The 22,364-nt window shown below is 46.9% G+C and overlaps 1 protein-coding gene across 1 annotated transcript in view; it reads right to left on the bottom strand.

Annotated features, from left to right (window-relative positions):
- Positions 1–22,364, bottom strand: part of tox3 (TOX high mobility group box family member 3) — a 43,392-nt gene that overhangs the window by 6,103 nt on the left and 14,925 nt on the right. The window contains exons 2-3 of the mRNA XM_062549883.1: positions 11,645–11,710; positions 4,033–4,272 (exon numbers count right to left, since the gene is read on the bottom strand). Of these exons, the coding sequence (XP_062405867.1) occupies positions 4,033–4,272; positions 11,645–11,710 (306 nt within the window). The remainder of the gene's footprint in view (positions 1–4,032; positions 4,273–11,644; positions 11,711–22,364) is intronic.

Raw genomic sequence — 22,364 nt, 5'->3', positions numbered from 1 at the left:
TCAATAAAAAGGGGGAGCCGTGGGTCTGTTCTAAAAGATTTGGGGAGGTGGAGAATTTTTATTAAAAGCAGCACTGTGAGAGCTGTAACAGGCTGAAAAGAATGTTAACAAGTTCAATTTCCATTCAATCAGCCGCAGTGCTCTTGGAAATGTTCCATTGCAGGAGAGGGGTAAAATCATCTATATGGTAATTATAAGGATGAATCCCCCAGTAACTTTTGCCAGCATGAAAGGTCAGTCCTATTAAAGATAGTTTATCAGTCCCCTGCACATATTCCTTTACTGTGCTTTTTAAACTACAAAACGATTTTATTTTTTCTCTGTCTGTCTTTCTCTCTCTCTCTCCCCCCATTTATGGCTACCTGCAGAAGTCAGTGCTTCAGCCAAATAATAAAAATGGAATTCTGAATGCTGGCAAAGGCTATAATAGTGTGAAGATAAATTGTTTTCTCTCTCTGCACTCCCCTGTTTCATACTCTATGCCCCTCACATGCTCTCCATCCTCTCTGTGCTTCCCCCTTCTCCTCCTCCATCTCCATGTTTTAGAGAAACGCTATTCTACCTTCTCCGTTGCCTTCCTCCGGTTGACCATTGGGGTAGCAACAACAACCGCCTCCACCACCCCCTTCTCTTTCTACAACCAACCCCCACACTCCCTTTATCCTTCCCTCCTCAAACCAGCTCCATCGCTCTCTCTCTCTCTCTCTCTCTCTCTCTCTCTCTCTCTCTCTCTCTCTCTTTCCCCTCCCCCTCTGTCTCTCTCTCTCTCTTCTCTCCCGGTGCACTGTGGGTATTTAAAACTTGTTCAACATGATTTCATTTCATTTCAAGCACTGCCTGAGAAAACTAAATTACAGAATCAATCACACAGAAGGTCAGCCTGAGACTTCATTACGAGTATTGCATGCCTGCATGAATATCTCTCATTTCTGACTGACCCAATATGTCACAATAGCTGTCTGCTAGAGCAGGAGAGAGAGAGAGAGAGAGAGAGAGAGAGGGAGAGGGAGGGAGGGAGAGAAAGAGAGTGAGAGAGAGAGAGAGAGAGAGAAGAGCAAGGGTGGGGGGAAAAAATCCACTTTCTGAAATTGATGTACAACTGATGTCAGTGCTAGTCAGCTTGGAAGGGAGATAACAGAGGTGTTAAAAAAACATGGTTTCTGCAACACCGGTCATATTTTCCATTTTATTTGAGATAGTGCAGCCTGTGACCTGTCGCTTTCTTCTCAGGGTTTTTGTGTGAGGGAATTGTATTTGCAGACAAACCAGACCAAAATCAGAGTATTTATTTGTGTACTCTGACAGGCAACGATAGCCCATTAGGTAGCAAACACAGAGAAAATCACCATGTATTGCAAGTCTGCAAACAACTACAAATCAGATGACATAAATCTACAACAGCCCAGCTGGGTTGTTATGATGGCAATTGCTGCATGTCGACAAACATCTCACAAGCCAGCAGACTAATACTAGGATTGTTGCGGAGAAATAAAAACAAGATGTGCGTGTTTGATTTGGGCTTGCACAAACACTGCATCTGAATACACTTATGAAGTAGCGGGGAGCAGGGTTTCAAGGCCGGTCCAAGACAATGTTTTTATAATCTGTAATCCCATGGAGAGGAAGGCATATTGTGTATAAAACAATGCCATGGGCTTTAAAATAAATTAACAGGTCTAGTTCCACGGAACAAGCAGCATGGGACAGAGAGAGGGGGGGAGAGAGAGAGAAAGAGAGAGATGGAGTGAGAGAGGGGGATAGAGAGATAGAGAGTTAGAGTGAGTGCTGTCCACACCAATCTTGGCAGCGCTACCACCAATGGCAAAAGCAGTGGGGGCACAACTGAAACCGAATCAAAAAACCAGAGGGACTCATGCTGGGAGACAAAAATGAGAGTCAGGAGCTTGTTAGGGCAGCAGATTAAATAAATAATGACTTCAGATTCAGGCCTTGCCAGACGTCTCCGCAGCTGAGAAGTGTATTTTGCTTTGTAGGGGCCACAGCATCTGTGGCCAATTTGCAAGACATACGCGGGGCATTAGGGATCGCAGAATTAGCGGAACACTTGGCAGCACGGTCGCTCAGAAGGGCAAGTGAAAGTAGCACAGGTACACTGTTTATTTTCTCCCCCGTTACAATATGGCTTGTATCACGGCCCGGCGTACTCTCAAAGCCACAAGAATGTCGCTTTGAAGCTTTAATGAAACGAGGCTGGGCTCTCCGAAGAGAAGTCTTCATGGCAAGCTCGCAGCAGAATGGTTGTTGTGTCCCCCCCTTTCTGCCAATCTTCGGGTTTCCAATGTGAGCCCAGTAAGATTCGAAATCAGATTGAAATATGAGCAAAATAGAATTCAAATGTGAGCAATGTAAGATTGCTCACACAATGTTGTCCTTGGCTGCAACACGACTGATATAGTCAACCCGCTGGATAGCACATGAAAGCCCTCGCTATTGGGCATTGGAGTGTATTGCTCAAATCTTTCTGCCTTTTCATGAGTGCGACAATGAGGGAAATCAGTGGGATTTCAGGGCATTGTCTTTTGGACGGAGGGGTTTTTGGAGGGAATCAATCCCATTTGCTCGTCTGAATGAATGCCACTGAAGAAGAAGAAGAAGAAGAAGGCCTCTCCATGGCTTTTTTTTTTTTTTTTTTTTTCAATGTGCGATGGGTGATAAAGTGGCAGCCCAGAGCCCATGCAACAGACTCTCTGCCACCAGGCGAAGGAGAGAGAGGAACGCCGCGCCTCCCATTCTCCTCCCGTACTTTTTAATAGAGTCTCCATACAATCAGAGACATGAGGCATGCAAATGGCGCTAAAGGAGGAATAATGTTTGAGAATCAAATCTAATCCTGCACCGAGTTGTGAGAACAGACAGCGCCCGTAATTGTGTCAAGGTTCCGTTTCTTCCAGATGTAGAAAGCTTAACTGACCATGAAATGAAAATTCTTTAGGCAAAAGCCTTCAGGGACTCACTTATGCAGGGCAGATATTTTAAAAGCTGCAATTATTTTTACACGCCAGCAGCACGGAAGGTGGGGGAAAAAAGCTATAAAATTTTATAGTGCTTGCCCATATTGGAATGTAAATAAATATGCCTAATATCAGGGCGCAATTTGCCATATGTGTGGAATTGTGAGTTTTTGAGACCCATTTAAATAAATGAATACAGTAATCATGAGGCTAGTCAGAAATGTCAGAGTCTGCCTTTCCCCACAAAACCTTCACAACATCAAAAGCACAACATAGTTCCCAAACCAGGGCTCAGCTCAGGCTAGTTCATTCCTTCTGACAGTGGCTGCCTTTCTGAAACAGTGCTTTTAATGCAACCAGACAGACTGTGACATTTTCTCCTTTCTTCTTTCTCAGACGTCTTACCCGAGTCTGTGGCATTTCGAGAAAAGTCTCTCTATTTTAAAAATCAATAGCCCAAAGTCCCCAAACACATTAAATGTTATGGTTACCATGTAAGTGATTATTTGGACTGTTATTATGAAACCTCGCTCAATGTCAACATCGTTGCTATAAACGGCTGAGCTCTCTAACCCATGTTTCTCGTGGCTAGTGGTACCTTGTGTTGTAGCCGTGGAGAGACCACACTCGCTATTGGCTCTGGAAAACGCTGGAGGTCTAGACAATGCCCTGCCACTCATGCCAGCGCCCAGCTGCAAAAACAAGCTCTGGTAACGCTTCACGTGGCTGCAGCAGAAATGAACTCTGTGTCAGCACTCAACAGTTGCTTCTAGAAATCCCCACCAATAATGTATGAGTGCGGCGTATGGTACACGGTAGCTGAGGCACAACGCTCACGTCTCACTAATAGAACTGGATGAGGTCTGTCATGAAGGCAGCACAACGCTACGTTAGCATCAGCTGGTTTGTTTTTTTCTTAAACTCGAGACACAATGGGATCTTTGGTTCCCAGGCTGTCAGGATGATATCCGTTATGAATGCGCCTGTATGTTTGTTTGCATGTGTTTGGTTTAAGCGCGAGCCGATGTGTCAGGTCTGTTTGTGTTTGTCGAGAGCTCACCATGGGCAACGGGCCTCCGTCCTGGTTCATCATGTTGCGGGAGATGGTGATGGAGGGCAGCTCCAGGCTCTGAGGGGGGAACTGGGGGGTGAAGTTGCCCCTCTGTGGAGGTGGGGGCTCGGGCAGGTTGGGGAAGGGCGTGTCGCCCTCTGACAGGCCCATGCCAGACTCCGTCTCCGGGGGAGGGGTGATGGGGGGGATCTCAAACTCCTCGTCGCCCAGGCTGGGGGTGTGGAACGTCTGCAAAGGGGTAGAAAAGGTGATGGAGAAGGTGGGGTGGGGTGGGGAGGTGAGGGAGGACGAGGGATAAATCAGACACGAGTTTAATTAAAGTACGAAGGCATACAACAGCATAGAAAAACACCCCTCGGCACCAAACTCAAGTGAATGCGTTTCATGCAGACAGTGAAAAATAAACGCGCAATACACTTGACAAAAATATAACTTAAAACATGATTTTTTTGCCTGGTATGGGGGGGATATTAGAAGCAGACGTGTCAAAGCGCTAAAATATCGGCCAGCCATCATGGGAGAGGGAGAAACACGATAAAAGCCTTTAATCTGGGGGCTGGGAGATGCTCGGCAGAAGTGTAGAGAAAACTACATGTCACAGGGAGATGGGCTTAAAGAACATTTCTCCAGATTATTATGCTTGGCCAGAAGTGTTTTGCTTTGTTCCCGTCGCTTGCACTCTTAAATCTGCTCATCAAACACGCTAATCCCGCTGCCTTCGAATTAAAGCTGTTGGTCACACTTAATTTGCTTAGTTTGGATTCTCCAAGGCGGGACTTGCTCACCTTCTCCTCTGGTCTTGTCTTCTACAACTTCCTGCAGTCTCTCTTTCTCCCTCTCCCTCTCTCTCTCTCTCTCTCTCTCTCTCTTTCTATTTATCTAGCAATAGCATTCCAGTACAGTGCCTTGTAAGTCCGCTTTAGGGGTAGGTGTTTACCGGGCATACATAGACACAGGTGCTGGTGAACAGGTTTGTGTCTGTGTCTCAGTTTGTATCAGTCCTGCATACAAGCACAGTGTCATCATCCCCATCCATGTGTGCTGTGAGACAGTGCTCAGTCATCATTTTGCTGGGCGTAATGCATCACTAGTATGAGCTCAGTTAGAACCGCTAGTTCTCTTTCTCTCTCTCGCTTATTCTCCTTCTCCATCCCTCTCTTTTCCTGCTGTCGCTCTGTGTTCAGTGTTGTCAATTACAGCCAGATAGGACATCTAGAGGCTTTCTCTCCTCCTCCCTCTCTCACTCCAGCCTAAGTTGTTAGAGGAGAAAAACACTGTGTAGGCAGCAGAGGGAGTATGCCAGCACAGCCCTTGATTAGAGTGTATTAATGTTCCCCTTGCTTGCTTTAGCACACAGACACTTGAAACTAATTCACAGCCTCCTCACAAATGCCGCCTTGACGAGCCTGATGAATTCCAGTGGTGGTGGCAGCTAATAGAGTGGAGTGCCTTTCTTCTTCTTCTTCTTTCTCTCTCTCTCTCTCTTTCTCTCCTTCTCTATTTCTCTCTCTCTCGCTCTCTCTTTCTCTCCTTCTCTATTTCTCTCTCCGTTTCTCTCTCCCCTCTTTCTGTCTCTCTGCTTCATTTCTGTTACAGCTCCATCCAAGTCTAACTTTTTCTGACACTTTATTTCCCAGCTGTGAAATCGTCTCTGGTTTCTGCACTGAGGCCAAGCAGAGTGGAGCATAGTGTAGCGTAGCGTAGCGCGGTGCGGCATGTTCGTCTCGAGTCGACTCCGCCGCGCCTGCAGGCTTGCAGATCGCAGTGGACACATTAGCAGCACTTGAAACTGAGACCATGGCCCACCCCTCACTCTCCACTGGACTCCACTCTCCAACACCACACACACACACACACACACACACACACGCACACCTCGCACCCACCATCATCTCCCTACTAAACCCAGTAGCTCCTTCTCCCATCCCCATCCCTACACCTTACCCCCAATTACCAAACGAGCTAATCGAAACAGGGAGGGGGGCTATGAACTATGCATGCAAAGAACGAAAATGGGGGGAAAAAGTCGAGGCGTGACTCAGTAGTGGGAAGAAGGAGGAGGAGGCAGCAGCAGCAGCAGCAGCAGCACCGGCACATGGAAGTGATCAGGGATCAGATCATAGCAGGCCCGGCGCCAAGTGTTGAACCTGTCATTAGAAAAGAATGACGTGTTGGGGAAACACTCGGCTGTTTGTTTGGCCCCGTCCCACAACCCGCCGTGGGGATAGATTCAAAAGGAAAGCTAGCGAAAGGGAGGAGGTGATGGAGGAGGAGGAGGAGGAGGAGGTGGAGGTGGAAGAGGAGGAGGGGGGGGGGGAGTCACATTCATTTGCTTTACTCCGTGACCTTTTCCTTCTCTGCGAGAGATGGGGAGTTGCTCTGAAAAGCAGGTTTTCTTGTTCAGCGGCGGGCTAGCGCGGGGAGTGTGGAGAGAGAGAGAGGGCAGAGCTGAGGGAACAGTAGCCCGTGACCTGGTTCAGAGGGCCCTGAATAAAAGCCATAAACAAAAGATCTGATACAACATGCAGAGATAACAAGGTGAGGTTAGGTGAGTTTCTTTCTTTCTTTCTTTCTTTTTCTCTCTTTCTTTCATTCTATCTTTTTCTCCTGGACTCTTTTTTTTTTCTTCCACCCTCACCCCCTTTTCTTCTGCTTCTTCAGAATCAAAACATAACAAATGTGACTCTGACCTTTTAGACAAACAAAGACCTGCCTCTGCAAGAACAAAATGGGGTGGGTGGGGGTAGGGTGGGGTGGGTGGGGTGGGGCGGGGTGGGGTGGAGAAGGTTCTACAGCCCAGCTCTGAGCCAGAGGGAAAAAGAAAAGGGAAGAATGTGTAGGGTGGGTGGAGGTAAGTATATTATAAAAGCTAAGAGTGAAGAAAGACTATCAGAGGACCCCCGTAGTTTCTCCATCTCCCGTCGCTAATGATGATCTAAATTAACATCTGTACAGACGAAAGGGGGAGGAGGGGAGGGGGGCCTGAAAATGAAGATGTGAACTTTGGGCTTGTCTGGAGTGTGCGGAAGGTGTCAGCTGTCAGCGCAAGTCCCTCTCCGCGGGGATGAGGTGCAAGAATAAGGATATCGCCTGGTGGAGCTGAGACAGAGTTGTACCACACTGCCTGCCTAGTGTCACTTCACATAAAGCCTGCCTAATTCTAACGTTGGGAGCAGCTTAGGGACGCTGTTGCTGCTGCTGCTGCTGTGTGTGTGTGTGTGTGTGTGTGTGTGTGTGTGTGTGTGTGTGTGTGTGTGTGTGTGTGTGTGTGTGTGTGTGTGTGTGTGTCTGTGTGTGTGTGTGTGTGTGTGTGTGTGTGTGTGTGTGTGTGTGTGTGTGTGTGCTCATGAGTTGGTTTTGTGGTGGTGGTGGTGGAGCTTGGGGACTGATCTGAGATTAAGTGATGCACAATCCACTTTCTTCACGTCAGCGGCTTGATTATCCATTTAAATTGTTCTGAAAGCTCAGTGCAGGCATGCAGCAGGGCCAGATGCTGGCTGGCTCGCATGTGTGATTTGGGTTGGGTTGTGTCTGTGTGTGTGTGTATGCATGTGTTTTCACTTGTTTGTTTGTGTGTGGATGTTCCTGGCAATGTGAGTGTGTGTGTGTGTGCGTGCATGTCTCTTGTGTGTGTGTGTATGTAATTTGTGTGAATGGCAACGTCTGTTTGTGTGTGTGTGTGTGTGTGTGTGTGTGTGTGTGTGTGTGTGTGTGTGTGTGTGTGTGTGTGTGTGTGTGTGTGTGTGTGTGCACGTGCGTGCGATCTGATGCGATGTGTATCTGTGTTTGTGGAGTGTTTGCTGATTGTGGCTGGTTCAGCTGGCACGCGCCGCTCGGATGGGGAGGCAGAGAGGATGGCAGGACTGCAGTCATAAGAGACATGCCCAGCGGTGGCACTGAAACCCTCGCCCGAGCCACCATAACCATCAGCATAACTCAACAGCCACCACGGGCATCCCCAAATAATCCCCCTTACATCTGTTCAGCGTGAAATAACCGCTGCTGCCCAAAACAGGTACCTACGCAAATGACGAGGTAGGCAAACTGGACATTACGAAACAATTGTTGAGTTCCGCTGGCCGGCTTAAGTGCCGAGTTATAAATCTGAATTTGGGGCCAGAGCGAATGAGTATTCCTGTCAGTTGCCACTGAGCGTAGAGAGAGTTTGAGGAATGAGTTGGACATCTCATATCCAAGCCTCTTCCAGACCAGAGGAAGTGGTGGGATAGAGCTTTTTTGAAGCAATACCCTCACTTTCTCAATAAAGTTTGTAATCCGATTCAACGATGCAATAACTGGGACTTGTTAGAGGGAGCAGCAGGCAATTACAGCCCATAATAGGCTGGGGATCAATAGAGGAGGGACGAAGCCGAGTTTCCAATATCGGTGAGGCGGAGAGCTACGCCGCTTTGGATGACATCACCACTGGGCCCCGGCAATGAGCATACCTCAAATTTCTGCCATCGCAAAATCCATTTCAGCATATTTATAAGTAATTACATGTGTCTAATTTGATTGCTTGAGACAAGCGATACTGCTCGACGGAACTCGATCTGCGCGTATCGGTTTCCGTTTTGGAACGGCTCCCTGCTAAAACGTACACTCTCGGGTAGGGGAGCCAAGGTCATCTTATCAACCATGCCCAAGTGCATAAGACAGTGATACACGATCCCTCCCAAACACCCACGCGCTTTCTAGAAGCAAAACATTTTATTTCAGCTTAGCTTTTATTATTTTTTCCTTTTGCAGATGTGTTTCGAAACGATCAACGTTAAGTAAACAAACTAAGCTTCGAGAAATAAACAAATGACCTGATACAGAACTGGCTCATTGCCATTAGACTGAAATGAGATAATATGTTAAAACACGTGTGTTAAGCACTTCTCTCAATGGAGGGGGGAATTATGAACAATGGCTACATGAGCACCATCTTTTGAGATGTCACTGCTGACAGATTCAGGCATTTGTCACTGAGTCAGATTGCGTTTTGGCTGTAGCTGGTGTAGACTCCTGCCCTCCTCCACCCGCTGCACCCAGGACCCGGGGGCTGACACATTAAGTAGATTAATATAGCGTTACAGTGGAGAGAAAACTCATTTCAGTGTGAAATTACACAACGCTGAGTGGAAAGTCTCTTTTAATACCACTTCGGCTCAGGTTACAAGAAACAATGCTTTGCAGACACACTCAAAAAATCCCCCAGCTTTTCAGTTAGAAAGTACAACAACAACAACAACAACAACAACAACAACAACAACAACAACAACAACAACAAAAAACACAGAAATGAAACCTCTTTCCCTGATGCCGTTGCACTTTTAATTTTTAAAACGTGTGCTACAGTGCAACACCATCTGCACCATGACAGAGGAAACAGTTGTTCCTTTTGATAAAATGCAAATGAGTTGTGGGAGCGGTGTGTGTGTGTGTGTGTGTGTGGGGGGGGGGGGGGGGGGCTGTTCTGTGGAGTCCACCCAGCCCCCACCGCTCTCACAAGAGGCCTTCACAGCTGGGGCTGCCTGCCTCTGCTCACAGCCACAGCCACAGCTCCGGGTCCGGCTGGCCGGCGCTCAGCACAGTAGAAGCGCTCCGATCCGGAGGGATGCAGCCAGTTGGATCTAACACGGGGGTAAAATTATACTGTACTTCCCCCGGCAGGTCCAGTTTCACGGCTCCAGCCGCGAATCGGAGAGGAACTCGGCCGTAGCTACCGCGAGGCTCGACTACTGTGGCCATACTGCTGCCGAGGCGAAGCCGTATGGATGCTATAAGGTCTCTCTCCCCCCCCCCCCCCCCCCCCCCACCTGGGATTTGCATTGGAAATGCTTTGACGGGGAAGGAAGCACTATGCGCAATGCCTGGGCTTGTTAACAATGGTTGCTATGTGAAAGTGGAATACAGCAACACAAAGGGCGTTGAATCACTGTGTCAGCTCAAAAAAAAAAGAGCCCTCTCTCTCTCTTGTGTAAGATCATTTCTTTCTGTTAAAAGGAATAACAGTATAGGCCAGAGCTGTTGAAGTGCAGATGAGATGGGATGATGAGATGATGCCGGCGTTTCTGTCACTATTCCAGCGTCAATGCAAGAGCTGCGACGCGGGCCAAGGGGGAGCAAAAAGTCTATTTTGAACACAGCTGGATCATAATTCACTCCAGCCTCCGGAGGACACGAACCCAGCGAGACAGGGAGTCAGAGGGAGAGGAAGGATGAAACACAAAAAAAAAAACCATTCAAGACAGTGAAAGGGAGAGGGACAGAGAAAGGGAGGGAGAGAGAGAGAGAGAGAGAGAGAGAGAGAGAGAGAGAGAACTTAGGATGTATTTTTCAGACGTTAGCGCACTGATTTACAGTAGCGCACATATATTATTCAGACTTATCTCTAATGACAGGAGCTGGCAATTGAGGCAACCCTCCTATGACAGAAAATGCCAAAAATGAGATTTTGGGGGGTGGGGGGGAGCAGTCAGTGACACACGCATCAGCAGAGCCTCCTTGATCACTTCTCCCAACGAGCCTGGGAACAGGTGTTTACAGACGCTCGCTCTGACGGCTGAGTTCTGTCAAGGCAGATGCATCACTCACACACACACACACACACTCACGCCGCTTCCTCCTCCAAAATCCATGATATTACACCAACTCAAATTGAACACGAACACCCATAATCCCATCCCTACACACCTCCCAGGCTCTCGAGCCGTGACATCACGAAAAAGAGGTGTTAAGATACTGCGCCGCCAAGATGGAGGCTATATGAAGAGACGGGGTCAGGCGAGGGGAAACTACTCTCCGCAAAACACACGCACACACACACACACACACACACACACACCCAAAGCCCTACAGAAATGGGATCAGTGCATCTTCCACTCAGCTTTGCTTTATTTGGACACTTCACACACACAGCTTCGGAGCATCCGAGCGGAGGAAGACGCTGGTTGAGGGAAGATCATTTATCACTGCGGGGCCCCCTAGCCTTACATCTCCCAGTGACGACGCGACCACATGTCGCTGTGTTGGCGTTGTGAGCAGATGGCCGCACATTGCGACGCACCTTATGTTTCCCTGACAAAGGCCAGCACTGCTGCCGCCGCTGCTGCTGCTGCTGCTGCTGTTGCTACTTGCATTCCTCCTCATCGCATTTCCATACACCCACCGCCCAGGCCAGGCCCAGACCGTAGCGCCTGCTGTCCACAGCGTGTGTGTGTGTGTGTGTGTGTGTGTGTGTGTGTGACCTCTCCACACGCCAGGGCGCCTCTGCTGCTCCCGACACCGGGCAATCTGGGAGCAAACGTGTTTCAAGAGGCGCCCGAGGTCCGCTCTCCATTTCAGGGTCAAGAGAGAGAGAGAGGGATTGGGCAGTGGTGGGGGGGGGGGATAGAGATGGAGATAGAGAGAGGTCGTACAGGGGTGATGTTTGTGAAGAGAGGGAACCTGACGATCTTTCGTTTGTACCTGGCGAGCGACTCTTGCTGGCACGGGGACGATGCTGAGCCGGAGGTGTTGTGTGAGGTTAATGAGGTAACTTGTTTTTGAACGAGGTGTGAAAATGCCGTGCTGGAATAGGGATGAAACGCTAATAAACAAGATAAATACTCACATCACCACCCGGGAGCAGACCACCGTTGGCTTCGGCCATGTTCATGTAGTTGTTGTTGTTTGCAAACTGCGTGAGGGAAGAGAACAAAAACAAAAACACATGTTAGTGGCCCTCTAAGAACGATGTTTACCCAATGACTCACACTTAAGACATTCATTTTCTTCTGAGGGACTACGGCCACAAGCAATTAAGCTCCAGCTGAAGGAGCGCACCCTGAAAATAAATCCGCGCGGACGACCCTAGTAACGGCCTTCTCCCGTGTTTACATACGATGTTCACCTCTGGCTCTGCTCGCACATGGGCAGAGAGCCGGTGCATTGCTCCATTGTGGCCCGCGAGACGCATGAGAGGCTCGGGCCAATTCAGCGCAAGGTAATGAGAATCTGGGCTCAGTATTCATGCCTTATGGGATGCCAATTAAGCACGGGTTTGCATCACAAAGCAAAGGATCGAGATGCACCGGCAGGTTATTAACTTCAAGTAACCCAAGGGGTGGGGGGGTGCGGGGTGGGTGGGTGACTCGGCCGAGCAACAAAAACAATGATGAGGGAGCGTGGACTGGAGAAACATCCTGAGAACATGGAGCGGTTTGGGGTTCCAGACTGTAGTGGCTGCAGAAGGGTTTGGTGTGGATGGGCTATTAAAACAGGGCATGCTTAAGAGGGCAAATGGAGGAATAGCATGGTCCTCACAGGCTGTTCATCCCTTCACCCGCTTCACCCCATCCCCCCACACTCAAACACACACACACACACAGAAACACACACCCCTCGTCCCCAGGCCCGTTCCCTCTTAAACCCACACACACAACCCCCTAGCAGAATGGCAGCCACTTCCTTTCTTCTGAGACACAAATGCACTGACAGGTAGGAACAATGGGACACAGAATGAAGAATTATGGGACGGCAGCTGGACTCTGGAGCACAATGGGCCTCTCTGTGACCGAGCAACACAAACCCCAACCTACGCCAGGGGAGCACAGGACAGAGAACAGGGACACCGAGAACTTTGGGTTGCATCTTCATGAGGAGTTTGGAGAGACAACGAAAGAGAAATAAAGAGGGAGAAAGAGAAAGAGGACATAAGAGGAGAGAGACTCTCCCTCCACAATTTCTAGAGGCTTGTCTAAACGGAGCTAAACTAAACTAATCGTCTTTTGTGTATTCATTACAAAGACTTGCTGACAGACATAATGAATGCAAAGTAACTTGAATAAGAGGCCTGTATGCACACACATGATGGAAAAAAATGGTGTATTATCTTTCAAGTCCAAACAATAGCAGAAACAAATTAAGATCAGAGCAAAATGAGAAGTGCATTAATTTATTTTTCCACCCCCCACCTCCCCCCTCTTCCTATTTTTTCTTCTTCTTTTCTTCAGAGTGGTTAGTATGCGAATGTAATTACCGAAGGAACTGCGGCTAATCAACTACGAATGGTATCCATTAATTAGTATATGCCCTGGAGAGGGAGAGGGGAGAATCGGCGGCAATGTTAACAGCGTAACGCTAGACTGAGCCAGGACCAGTAGGCTGATGGCAGCTGGCAAAGCAGGTGGTTCCAGCCGCCTCTTACCTGGAACCATCTCTCCTCTAAACTGCAGCTCAGAGCTCCATTGCTCGGGGTCTATAAACACACACGCGCGCACACACACCAAACAAGACTGATAACCTCTGCGGAGAAAACATCTGTCCGGGAGTAAACCTGACAACGTCCCTCACAGCAACTCCCCAGTATCCTCCTCCACCCCCTCCCCCCTTCTGCCTCTTCTCTCTCTCCTCTCTCTCTCCTCTCTCTCTCGCTCCCTGCCATCTTGGTGAGGCTAAGTCAGTCATTCTGAGAAGTACTCGGGTAGTAATTAACCTTACGAGCGGCTTATCGGTGGAGTGCTACCCCGTCCTCCTTCGTCTTTTTAGATTACAAATTGAAGTCGCGGAGATATCCCTCTCTATTCAAACACAGGGAACATTGTGCCGATGTGGGAAGAGATAGCAAGGCTACACTCGACTCTGTTCTACTCCACTCTCCCGTTCGCCTCTCTCTCGCTCGCTCTCTCTCTCTCTGTTTCCCGGGATGTGAATAAGACTTTAGTGGGGCGAACAAACAATGGCTCCCAAGCCACAGACAGAAAGATCTCTCTCTCTCTCTCTCTCTCTCTCTCATTCTCTCTCTCTCTCTATCTCTCACTGAGAATTCTGGGAAGGACAGTGGAGGCCATGAGAGTGTGAATGCTTCATTTCATCCTCAATGTGGGCACTGCATAATGCTAACAGCGTGAAGGGAAGCGAATGCATATTTCTTTTTCTCTTTCGCTGCAGTTGGGGTGGGGGGGGGGTGCACTTTCGAGTAGGCTAAGGTGCCATCGCCAATCCGAGGGTTTAAGTTATTCATTAACACCATCAACATCCTCCCCCTTTTTCCCACAATCCAATTACCTGCCATGTTTGGCCTCTTCGCCTCTGCGCTCGAAACACATGGCAATCCTCAACCCTCATGAATATTAACTCCAGCCTGTCCGCGAACAAATGCGCGCCAATGAACAAATGCCCTAATAGAGTGGCGAGACACAGGAGAGAACCAAAGCCCGCTCTAATTCCTCCCACAGTGTCAGCCTTAGATAAATGACTCGGGAGGGAAGTATACAATGGGGACGCATCCACCTTCAATGGTGCGGCTCGGAGGACCTGTGAGGGCGACGCACCTCGGCACAAAGTGGGTTGCGTTTCAGCAGACGGGAGGCTTAATGTGTGCCTTTTACATCCCCCAGACGTTCCAAAGTGGACGTTCTTTCAGGAACGACTCTGATAATGACACCGGGATCACTCCTGGTCAGCTTGTGGATGTGGGAGATCAGGAGGACCTTGTGGAGAGAACGTGATGAGCGCTGAGTGGATACCAACCAAAGGGTCTTGCGACAAACAGTTCCTGCCGAATTTTTGTGTCTGTGTGCATGCGTCGGAAATAGTCATGTCGATGATTGGCCCGACCAGAGCCAAACGCCAAATGAAATTAAGAGTGATTGGAGGGGTCTCGGCAGCTAATGGCAGCTACTGCTTTAAAAATGGGTCAGCGTGGACAATGAACTCTCTGTAATTAAAGAGAAAGGAGCAGCGGAGCTGCGTCGGGGCCACGCTGACTGATCAGTTGTCCGGCCTGGTTAGCCTACACGACGCAAAAGCAGAAAAGTGCTCTGAAAGCACTCTGGTCAGAAGAAAGGCTCTGCCAAATGGCCAGAGTGACCGTTTAGAGAAAAGGAGGAGGAAGATAATGATGGATTGCCAGAAAGCGTATAAAGATATTTTCTGACGCTTCAGGAGGGGGCATTGCTTTGATACAATGCTAATAGGAACCACAAACCACAAGCAGGAGAAAGCATCACAGCCTTCCCCTTTCAGAGACAAGTAATGACTTAGTCAGCTCCAAACACCTAGGCTCAGCATTCCTGGGAAGATGATTGGTACATGTACTAGCTGTATCTTCCCCCTTCTCTCTCTCTCTCTCTCTCTCTCTCTCTTCAGGAGGTCTTAGGCTAAAGGAAACAGACATGGATCTGTGAGAGGAACTCTCTTAAGTACAGCTACAGTAGGACAGCACGCTTTAATGAAAAGGCCCTGGTCTCCATGGCTGCAATTATACAGTGTTCTGGAACATGAGAAGACAAGTATGCAGACAACAAATACGACCAACCGATAGAGGCACCAGGGGCCATGTGTCCCTTTTATCTAGGCTGCAATGCTAACAACATATTTCCTTAGCAGTTACATTCCTTCCACTGGCATGGTAGTAGCTCATGTTCTGTGTGTATTTAGTATTCGCTCTCTGAGGCATTTGATGTTATACACGCTGTGCATAATTTACATACAACATCAACGAATGCAACAAGGTCATGGTAGCCATTTCGCTATTTTGTACTGTAATCCATGGGCTGACTGATCCGAGTTTTCATTTCAATGTTTATGCCTCAACTGGACAGGATTTCATAACCTTAACAACACAAGAATATTCTTATGAGAATTGGCCCAGCGGGAAATAAGCAGGTTTTGGCAGCTATTACAACATACAAAATTATTTCAACCCTGGGGCACAAACAATATTACACCAACGTGACCCCAGCTCACCCCCAATATGAAAGAGAGGCCAGCCTGATCCTATCAGTAAATAGGCAAGGAACACGTTAAGCTTGCATAAAGCATGTTTTCAGAGGCAGCAACACAAGAAACAGCTGCTGTAGATGTGATGGTGGTGGATGTAAATACAGTATATTTAAAGTGCAAATAAAGCACCTTGTACTGTGAGCAGCATGGGCTGGCTTATGTTACTGAACTCTGTCTGTGTCATTATTTTCTCATCAGATGCTATTTCAGTTTATGCTGGCAGGAAAAGAGATGTTAACTGTGAAACGCAAGGCACACTTACATTCGAGCCTTTGAGCAATCTGTACCACACACAAATATAGTAGAAGGGCATATAATTCTACAGCGTGTTTGGCACTTCTGTGTAACAGTGAACATGAATTATATCAAGCAAAGGGGACTCTCTCGATGCTAGAGTGTTTTGAAAATGTTAAAGTGAGAAGGACAGCACAATTTGCAAATCCTCAAAAAATATATTATCATATTCAGCACCCAATGTCGACTCAGACATGGCAGAAACAATTGTTTATACGTGAGTCTCACATGAATCCCTAAACCGAACCTGAATTTGTGCAACTGCTCCTCTCAGCACGTCAAAAACCCCAAACACAGAGAAACCTAGCCCACAAACATGTCTGATAAATAGGTTAGGGAGGATTTTGAAAATAAACTTCATGTTAATGCTCTTCTATTTTGAGTATCAGCGGTGCTTGGCCACTGAAAGCCCTGCACTGTGTGTGTTGAGATAAAGCATTAAAGGCTTTGGATGACAAAGACGAGAGAGAGACTGTGGAGATTGTAATATGAATGGTGGGGGAGAGGGGACTATTTTAACACTACGCAGCATATAAAAAAAGACAGCCCCTTCACACAGGCAATATTTTTGAGGTTCAAACCGCCTTTGCACAATGGGTCATCTTTTAATCCACAACATTCGCAAACTCTTTGGCCTCAATACTGGGGGAGGCTTTATTCCTTAAGAGCAGATACATAGGGGTTATGAGGAGATTCTTCTTTGAGGGCAAAAAACATTGACAGAAACATTCAAAGTGGGGGAAGGGGGGGGGGGGTCACAATATAGATGTTTATTTTTAAATTTGTCAGTGTGGACCCCTTCTGGCTATGACTCCCATTTTGTGACACACAATATCAGGCCTTCGAGTTCCACAAATGGCTCCTGAGGGCGAATGTCTAGTCGACTAAAATAAATCGTCTGAACAAAAGTGCACTACATGTTACATGTGTACTGATGTGAATATGTGGTCAATACCCAGGGAAAAACATCCACAGACCTGACCTCTCCATGTGTCTACAGAGCTCGGGTTATATACAGTCCCCTAAGACAGGAGAGCATTAATTATAGTATCTACCCGGCATGGTGAGAGATAGTTAAACACCATGGGGATTTCACCCCTGGTATATATAAAAAAAAAAAACTAATTCAATCAAGACCATATTCCTGGCAGAAACCTATCAGCTGCTGACAAGCAATTTTACAGTTCAGCTTGAGCCCTGCAATCACAGGGAGGCCTCTGTTTGCTGAAACCCGAGTCTGTCTCACTGATGTGTTCTCCAGTCCTCGCTCCGGAGCATAAATAGCACAGTTACAGCAAAAGCCCGCGGTTTCGCGCTAACCAGAGGTAATTTGCTTTGTTTAGTTTTTTTCTTCCTGCCTGCCTCAGTTTCCCTTTTATATTTGGCAGGCCTCCATCTTAAATTGCCTGAGTGACTGCTGAGGAGATGGGCACAAAAGCCCTCTGAGGAGCCTGCCTTGCACTTCCACAGGTTCCCATCCAAATCCACCCTCATTTACAACCCTGCTTGGCAGATCGGGCTTCTGGATGATCACAGAGGCCACAGAACAAGAAAAAAAAAACACCACCACCCTTTCCATACACACACACACACACACACACACACACATAAACACACTCTTTCGTGTTGACACAGACACACACACAGCCATGTTGTAGTCAATTTGTAAACGGACTCTGCTGCTCAGTGTGTCCACCCAGCCGGTTGCAGAGCCGAGTGTGATCTGCGAGCTCAATCAATCGGTAATATTCAGTTTAAAGCCAAAATCATTACACCCCTGTACTGCGCAGTCAGATCCCCCCCCCCCCCCCCCCCCACCCGCAGCTGCTCTGGAGGACTACAGAAAAGCAAATATTAAAGCTGACTCTCTCTCTCTCTTTCTGTCTCTCTCTCGCTACTTCTCTTTCTTGCTCTCTTCTTCTCTCACACACTTCTCTCCTTCTATCGCTGCAACAGTCAAAACCAACAGATTAAAACTCAAGAAGGACCGGCCAGAGAGTATAGCGAGAAAGAGAGAGAGAGAGAGAGAGAAAGAAATAGAAGGGAACAAAATGCTCTTATCAGGGACCTGGATCTAGTGAGATGACAGTTTCATTCAGCGCTCTGTCCTGATAGTCTCCTTCTGTACCTGCTGTCTGCTGTGCCACCGCATTGTGTGTTGGGAGGCCCTGTTTGCTTTCACAAGGGGCTAGAGCTGAAGGAGTTGCTTAACCCTTTGCTGGAGTTTTAAAAAGAGAGAGAAAGAGAGAGAGAGAGAGAGAGAGAGAGAGAGAAACATGGTGATGAAAGAACACCTGTCCCCCCTCCCCCTCTGCACACAGGGCTCTGTAAAAGGTTAGAGTGTGTTAAGCAGCTCTTTGGTCCCTGGTCTCCATGCTTAGCGATAGACTGGGCTGGATTTAAAGGACATGTTTATATGAGTGGGTTACACACCTGAGTGAGCTCTTTATGAAATATGAGTGTTCACATTTTTCAACTAAAAAGGGACTTTTTCCCAATGGCAAAAAATGCAGTGCGTGAAATAAGATGTTTTCTTTTTGCCGTATTTCAACACATTAGAAAAAAAAATGTGGGTGACTTAAGACGTCTTTGCTTTCCTGAAGTTCTCATGTAGAGAGAGCTATGTTTCAAAGGGGCTTTTGTGTCCCGCCAGCTTTTGGGGGTTAAACAAATGAGCTCCACTGCAACATTGAAAAGAGTCTGGAGATTGTTTGGAGAATGTACTCTGAAACCAATTCCAGTGATGAAATTCAATTTCCTTGTTTCCTTGCTTATATTAATTAAATCAAATGTTATGTCCTGGCAAAACATGGACTAGACTTTGTTTATTTCTGGAATGCATGGAATGTTCTATAAACAAACAAAATTTCACTGAAAAAATAACCAAGCTAAGAAACGCATTATGGCTGTATCAAAATTCCAACCAAACAATACTTGTTGTCAAATCTATTTCCATACCAAGAAACTGTTTTCAGAGCTTAACTATAATTGCAAACATATGTATGAAAATGAGACTGGGGTTTAGTTTCAAGAGAAGTAAGGCATTTGTGAAACACCCAACTGTATCTCCAGGCCTGTAGTGAGACTGGGTTTTAGTCTTAAAAACACCTAACAAATACCACTTTCACTGGCCTTGATGAAGCCATGGAATAGAATTAGCCCGAAAACCACCACAGGAAAAGGCCTGGAGCCTCCGTTACCATTGCCTGATTGGACTGGCCTTTACATGTGCCCACCATATCCTGTCTAACCATCACCGATTTAAGGACAACCCTCCTGGCTCTTCGTCTAACCCCTACTGAAGGCTCAAGTCAGGGGCTGTGGCCTTTCCGAGCAAATCCTGAAAGAAAGTGCTGGCTGATTGCAGCTTCATCTTTGATCTGGCGGGGTGAAAAGCTATTGGACCTCAGCCACAAAGGGGCTTAGACATGAGAGCGAGCTCCAGAAACATGAGGCACAGTTCCCACAATGACTACAGGCACAAGGCCCTCATGACCCCATCAGCAAATGGCGCAATACTTTAACGGAATGAGATGAACCGACTCAGACAAGTGGGACATTCACCATGACATGCTAGCCATGGTCCTATGGTGTTGTTCTTGCATCCTTGAATCCTTTTACTCGTGCAGGCTTCTGCCTTTAAACATGCTAGCCATGGTCCTATGGTGTTGTTCTTGAATCCTTGAATCCTTTTACTCATGCAGGCTTTTGCCTTTAAACATGCTAGCCATTGTCCTATGCTCTTGTTCTTGAATCCTTGAATTATTTCACTCGTGCAGGTTTTTGCCTTTAAACATGCTAGCCATGTTCCTATGGTGATGTTCTTGAATCCTTGAATTATTTTACTCATGCAGACTTCTGTCTTTAAACATGCTAGCCATGGTCCTATGGTGTTGTTCTTGAATCCTTGAATTCTTTTACTCATGCAGGCTTTTGCCTTTAAACATGCTAGCCATGTTCCTATGGTGTTGTTCTTGAATCCTTGATTTCTTTTGCCTTTGGACCACTAGAATATTTTGAAACAAAGAACATTTAAGTAGAGTATGCTAATGGTATTTTGGTGTGTGTGTGTGTGTGTGTGTGGGGTGGTGGTGGTTGGGAAGGCAATTCCCAGTGGTGAGAGAGAGAGAGAGAACACAACCCTTGCAGCACAGAGATAAAGAACTGCGTTCAATGGGACATGCAAGTCAAGCTCTGGCGAAGTAAAACAGTTTTGCCCAGCATGCAGTGTTAAACGCGGTGCTAATGCACTTTGTTTGACAGTTGCGATCAGCCTCAGTCACTTAAAAGCAAGACGAAACTACATCAAAAAAAAAAAAAAAAAAAAAAAGCGAGCGAGGCAGGGATTGTGGCCTCTCCTTTCTCCTCTCGCGGGCCTGATAGTGTGAGGCAGGCACGCTCCTTCTCCTCGCTCTCTCTGTACATTATGACTGGCTAATGTAGCCATCAGAGGAAATGTCTGCGGATAACAAAGAGAGGGCACTGTGGAGGTCAGAGCGCAGGATGTAATCATCTAATCCCCGACAGTGCATCAGGGAAATGGGTGCAGGGGGACATACATAAGTATAACACACCTTTTTTAACACACAGGCACACAGCACACACACACATACACACAACTACATCACACCACACAGTGCTTGTTGCTAGGAAGTATAAACATGCCGCTATACTTACTAAGCCAGATAACATACTGGAATTCAGTTAAATGTTACCATGCATGGTATGCATTCTCTTCCTTCCTTTCCATTTTCCAATTGACGTAAGCATTCCATTCCAGCTAGATATGTTGTTTTTTTTCCCGGACATGTTGTTTTTTCGAACATGACTTTCTTTACAAACTGTCTCCTTTAAAGTGTGTCCTTCTTTGTGTGCCTTTCATTGATCTGTGCGTCGGTGTCTCCATGTGCATTTGTTAAATGGCATCTGTCAGTGCTGACCGCTTTCACCATGCCAGCACTCCGCGGCATCGCTATAATTGTCCGTGCAGTCATTTGTCGTGAAATAAACACACATGCCGTAAATGAGCCTCAAATTAAATATACATGCCATATGTTTACGCCGCGGAAAGATATGCAACATATGGTCGGAGGCAGGCGAGGGGAGGCTCCTCCGCACACAAAAGGATACATGTCTTTCCCCATGCATGTTCTCTTGATAAGGCTCCAGTTAGTACAAACCTGACCAGTTGTTCGGCCTTTATAAATCTCAGGAACACAAACTGCTGAGTGGTGACTCATATATCAGTCTATTACACACTGCAGGGCTGACTGTATTAAACAAATGGATGTGCCTACAGCTGGAAGAAGAGAAGCAGAGGAAGGGAGCAGAGGTTATTGTCTAATTTAAATCTTGGCTCCCTTCCCAGAGCCGAAACCACATTCCAATTTGTGGCTGTGTTGCTTGGCGCTTCTGACAGGGGTCCTGCTGCAAATACTGTTGGGCGCCCCTCCAGAAATGTGTCTGGAAACTAACGATCAACAGGTCGCACAAAGATTAACGGTGTGAGTGGAGCAAATTAGCTTGATTTATGAAAATGCAAGGATAAGGGTGTTGTCTTTAGTTTAGTTTATTTTGAATTGTTTTTTTTTTTGCTCTGTCTTTTTGTCTCTGGAGTTTACCTGTATTTTGCTGCTTTTAAATGTAACCAGGCAACACATGGTTGAGAGTGCAAAGAAGGCATGCAGCCATAGACACACAAACAAACACACACACACACACACACACACACACACACACACACACACACACACACACACACACACACACATCTTGAAGGATGCTTTATGTAACGGTGTGTTTTATTTTTACATTACACAAATGGAGGGACAGCTGTGAAGGCGGTTCTGTGGCTAAAAGTCAGACAGCTTCTGATCTCCTGCCCAAACATTAGAGACAATTAACTATTTCAAGCACTGAGTTTTCACCAATTACTTGCCATTCATCAGCTTGACTGACACTCTAACAAAAGGACCTTGGGAGCTTGATAATAGATACACTTACATCTTCCTTTCAACACACGTAGGGGTTGTTGTTCTTTTTTTGACAAGAATTACCCCCCATTCTGTGTGCTGCTAGTATATTCTTTCTGTATTTACTCCTAAAATTGTCATTTTTAAACGTTTTACATTTCAAATGAAGAGGAAGATTATGATACTAGTGTAGAATAATTACAATAACTAATCTGAGCCATTCATTTCCCATCATTATGGTGACATTTAGAAAGCTGGCGAACAAAGCCGTACTAAGGATTTATTCAGATATGCAGTGAA

The sequence above is a fragment of the Sardina pilchardus genome, chromosome 11 (genome assembly GCF_963854185.1).
Source record: "Sardina pilchardus chromosome 11, fSarPil1.1, whole genome shotgun sequence".
Classification (NCBI taxonomy): Eukaryota; Metazoa; Chordata; class Actinopteri; order Clupeiformes; family Clupeidae; genus Sardina; species Sardina pilchardus.
The sequence above is the reverse complement of the archived record's forward strand: the minus strand, read 5'-3'. Positions and strand labels throughout refer to the sequence as shown.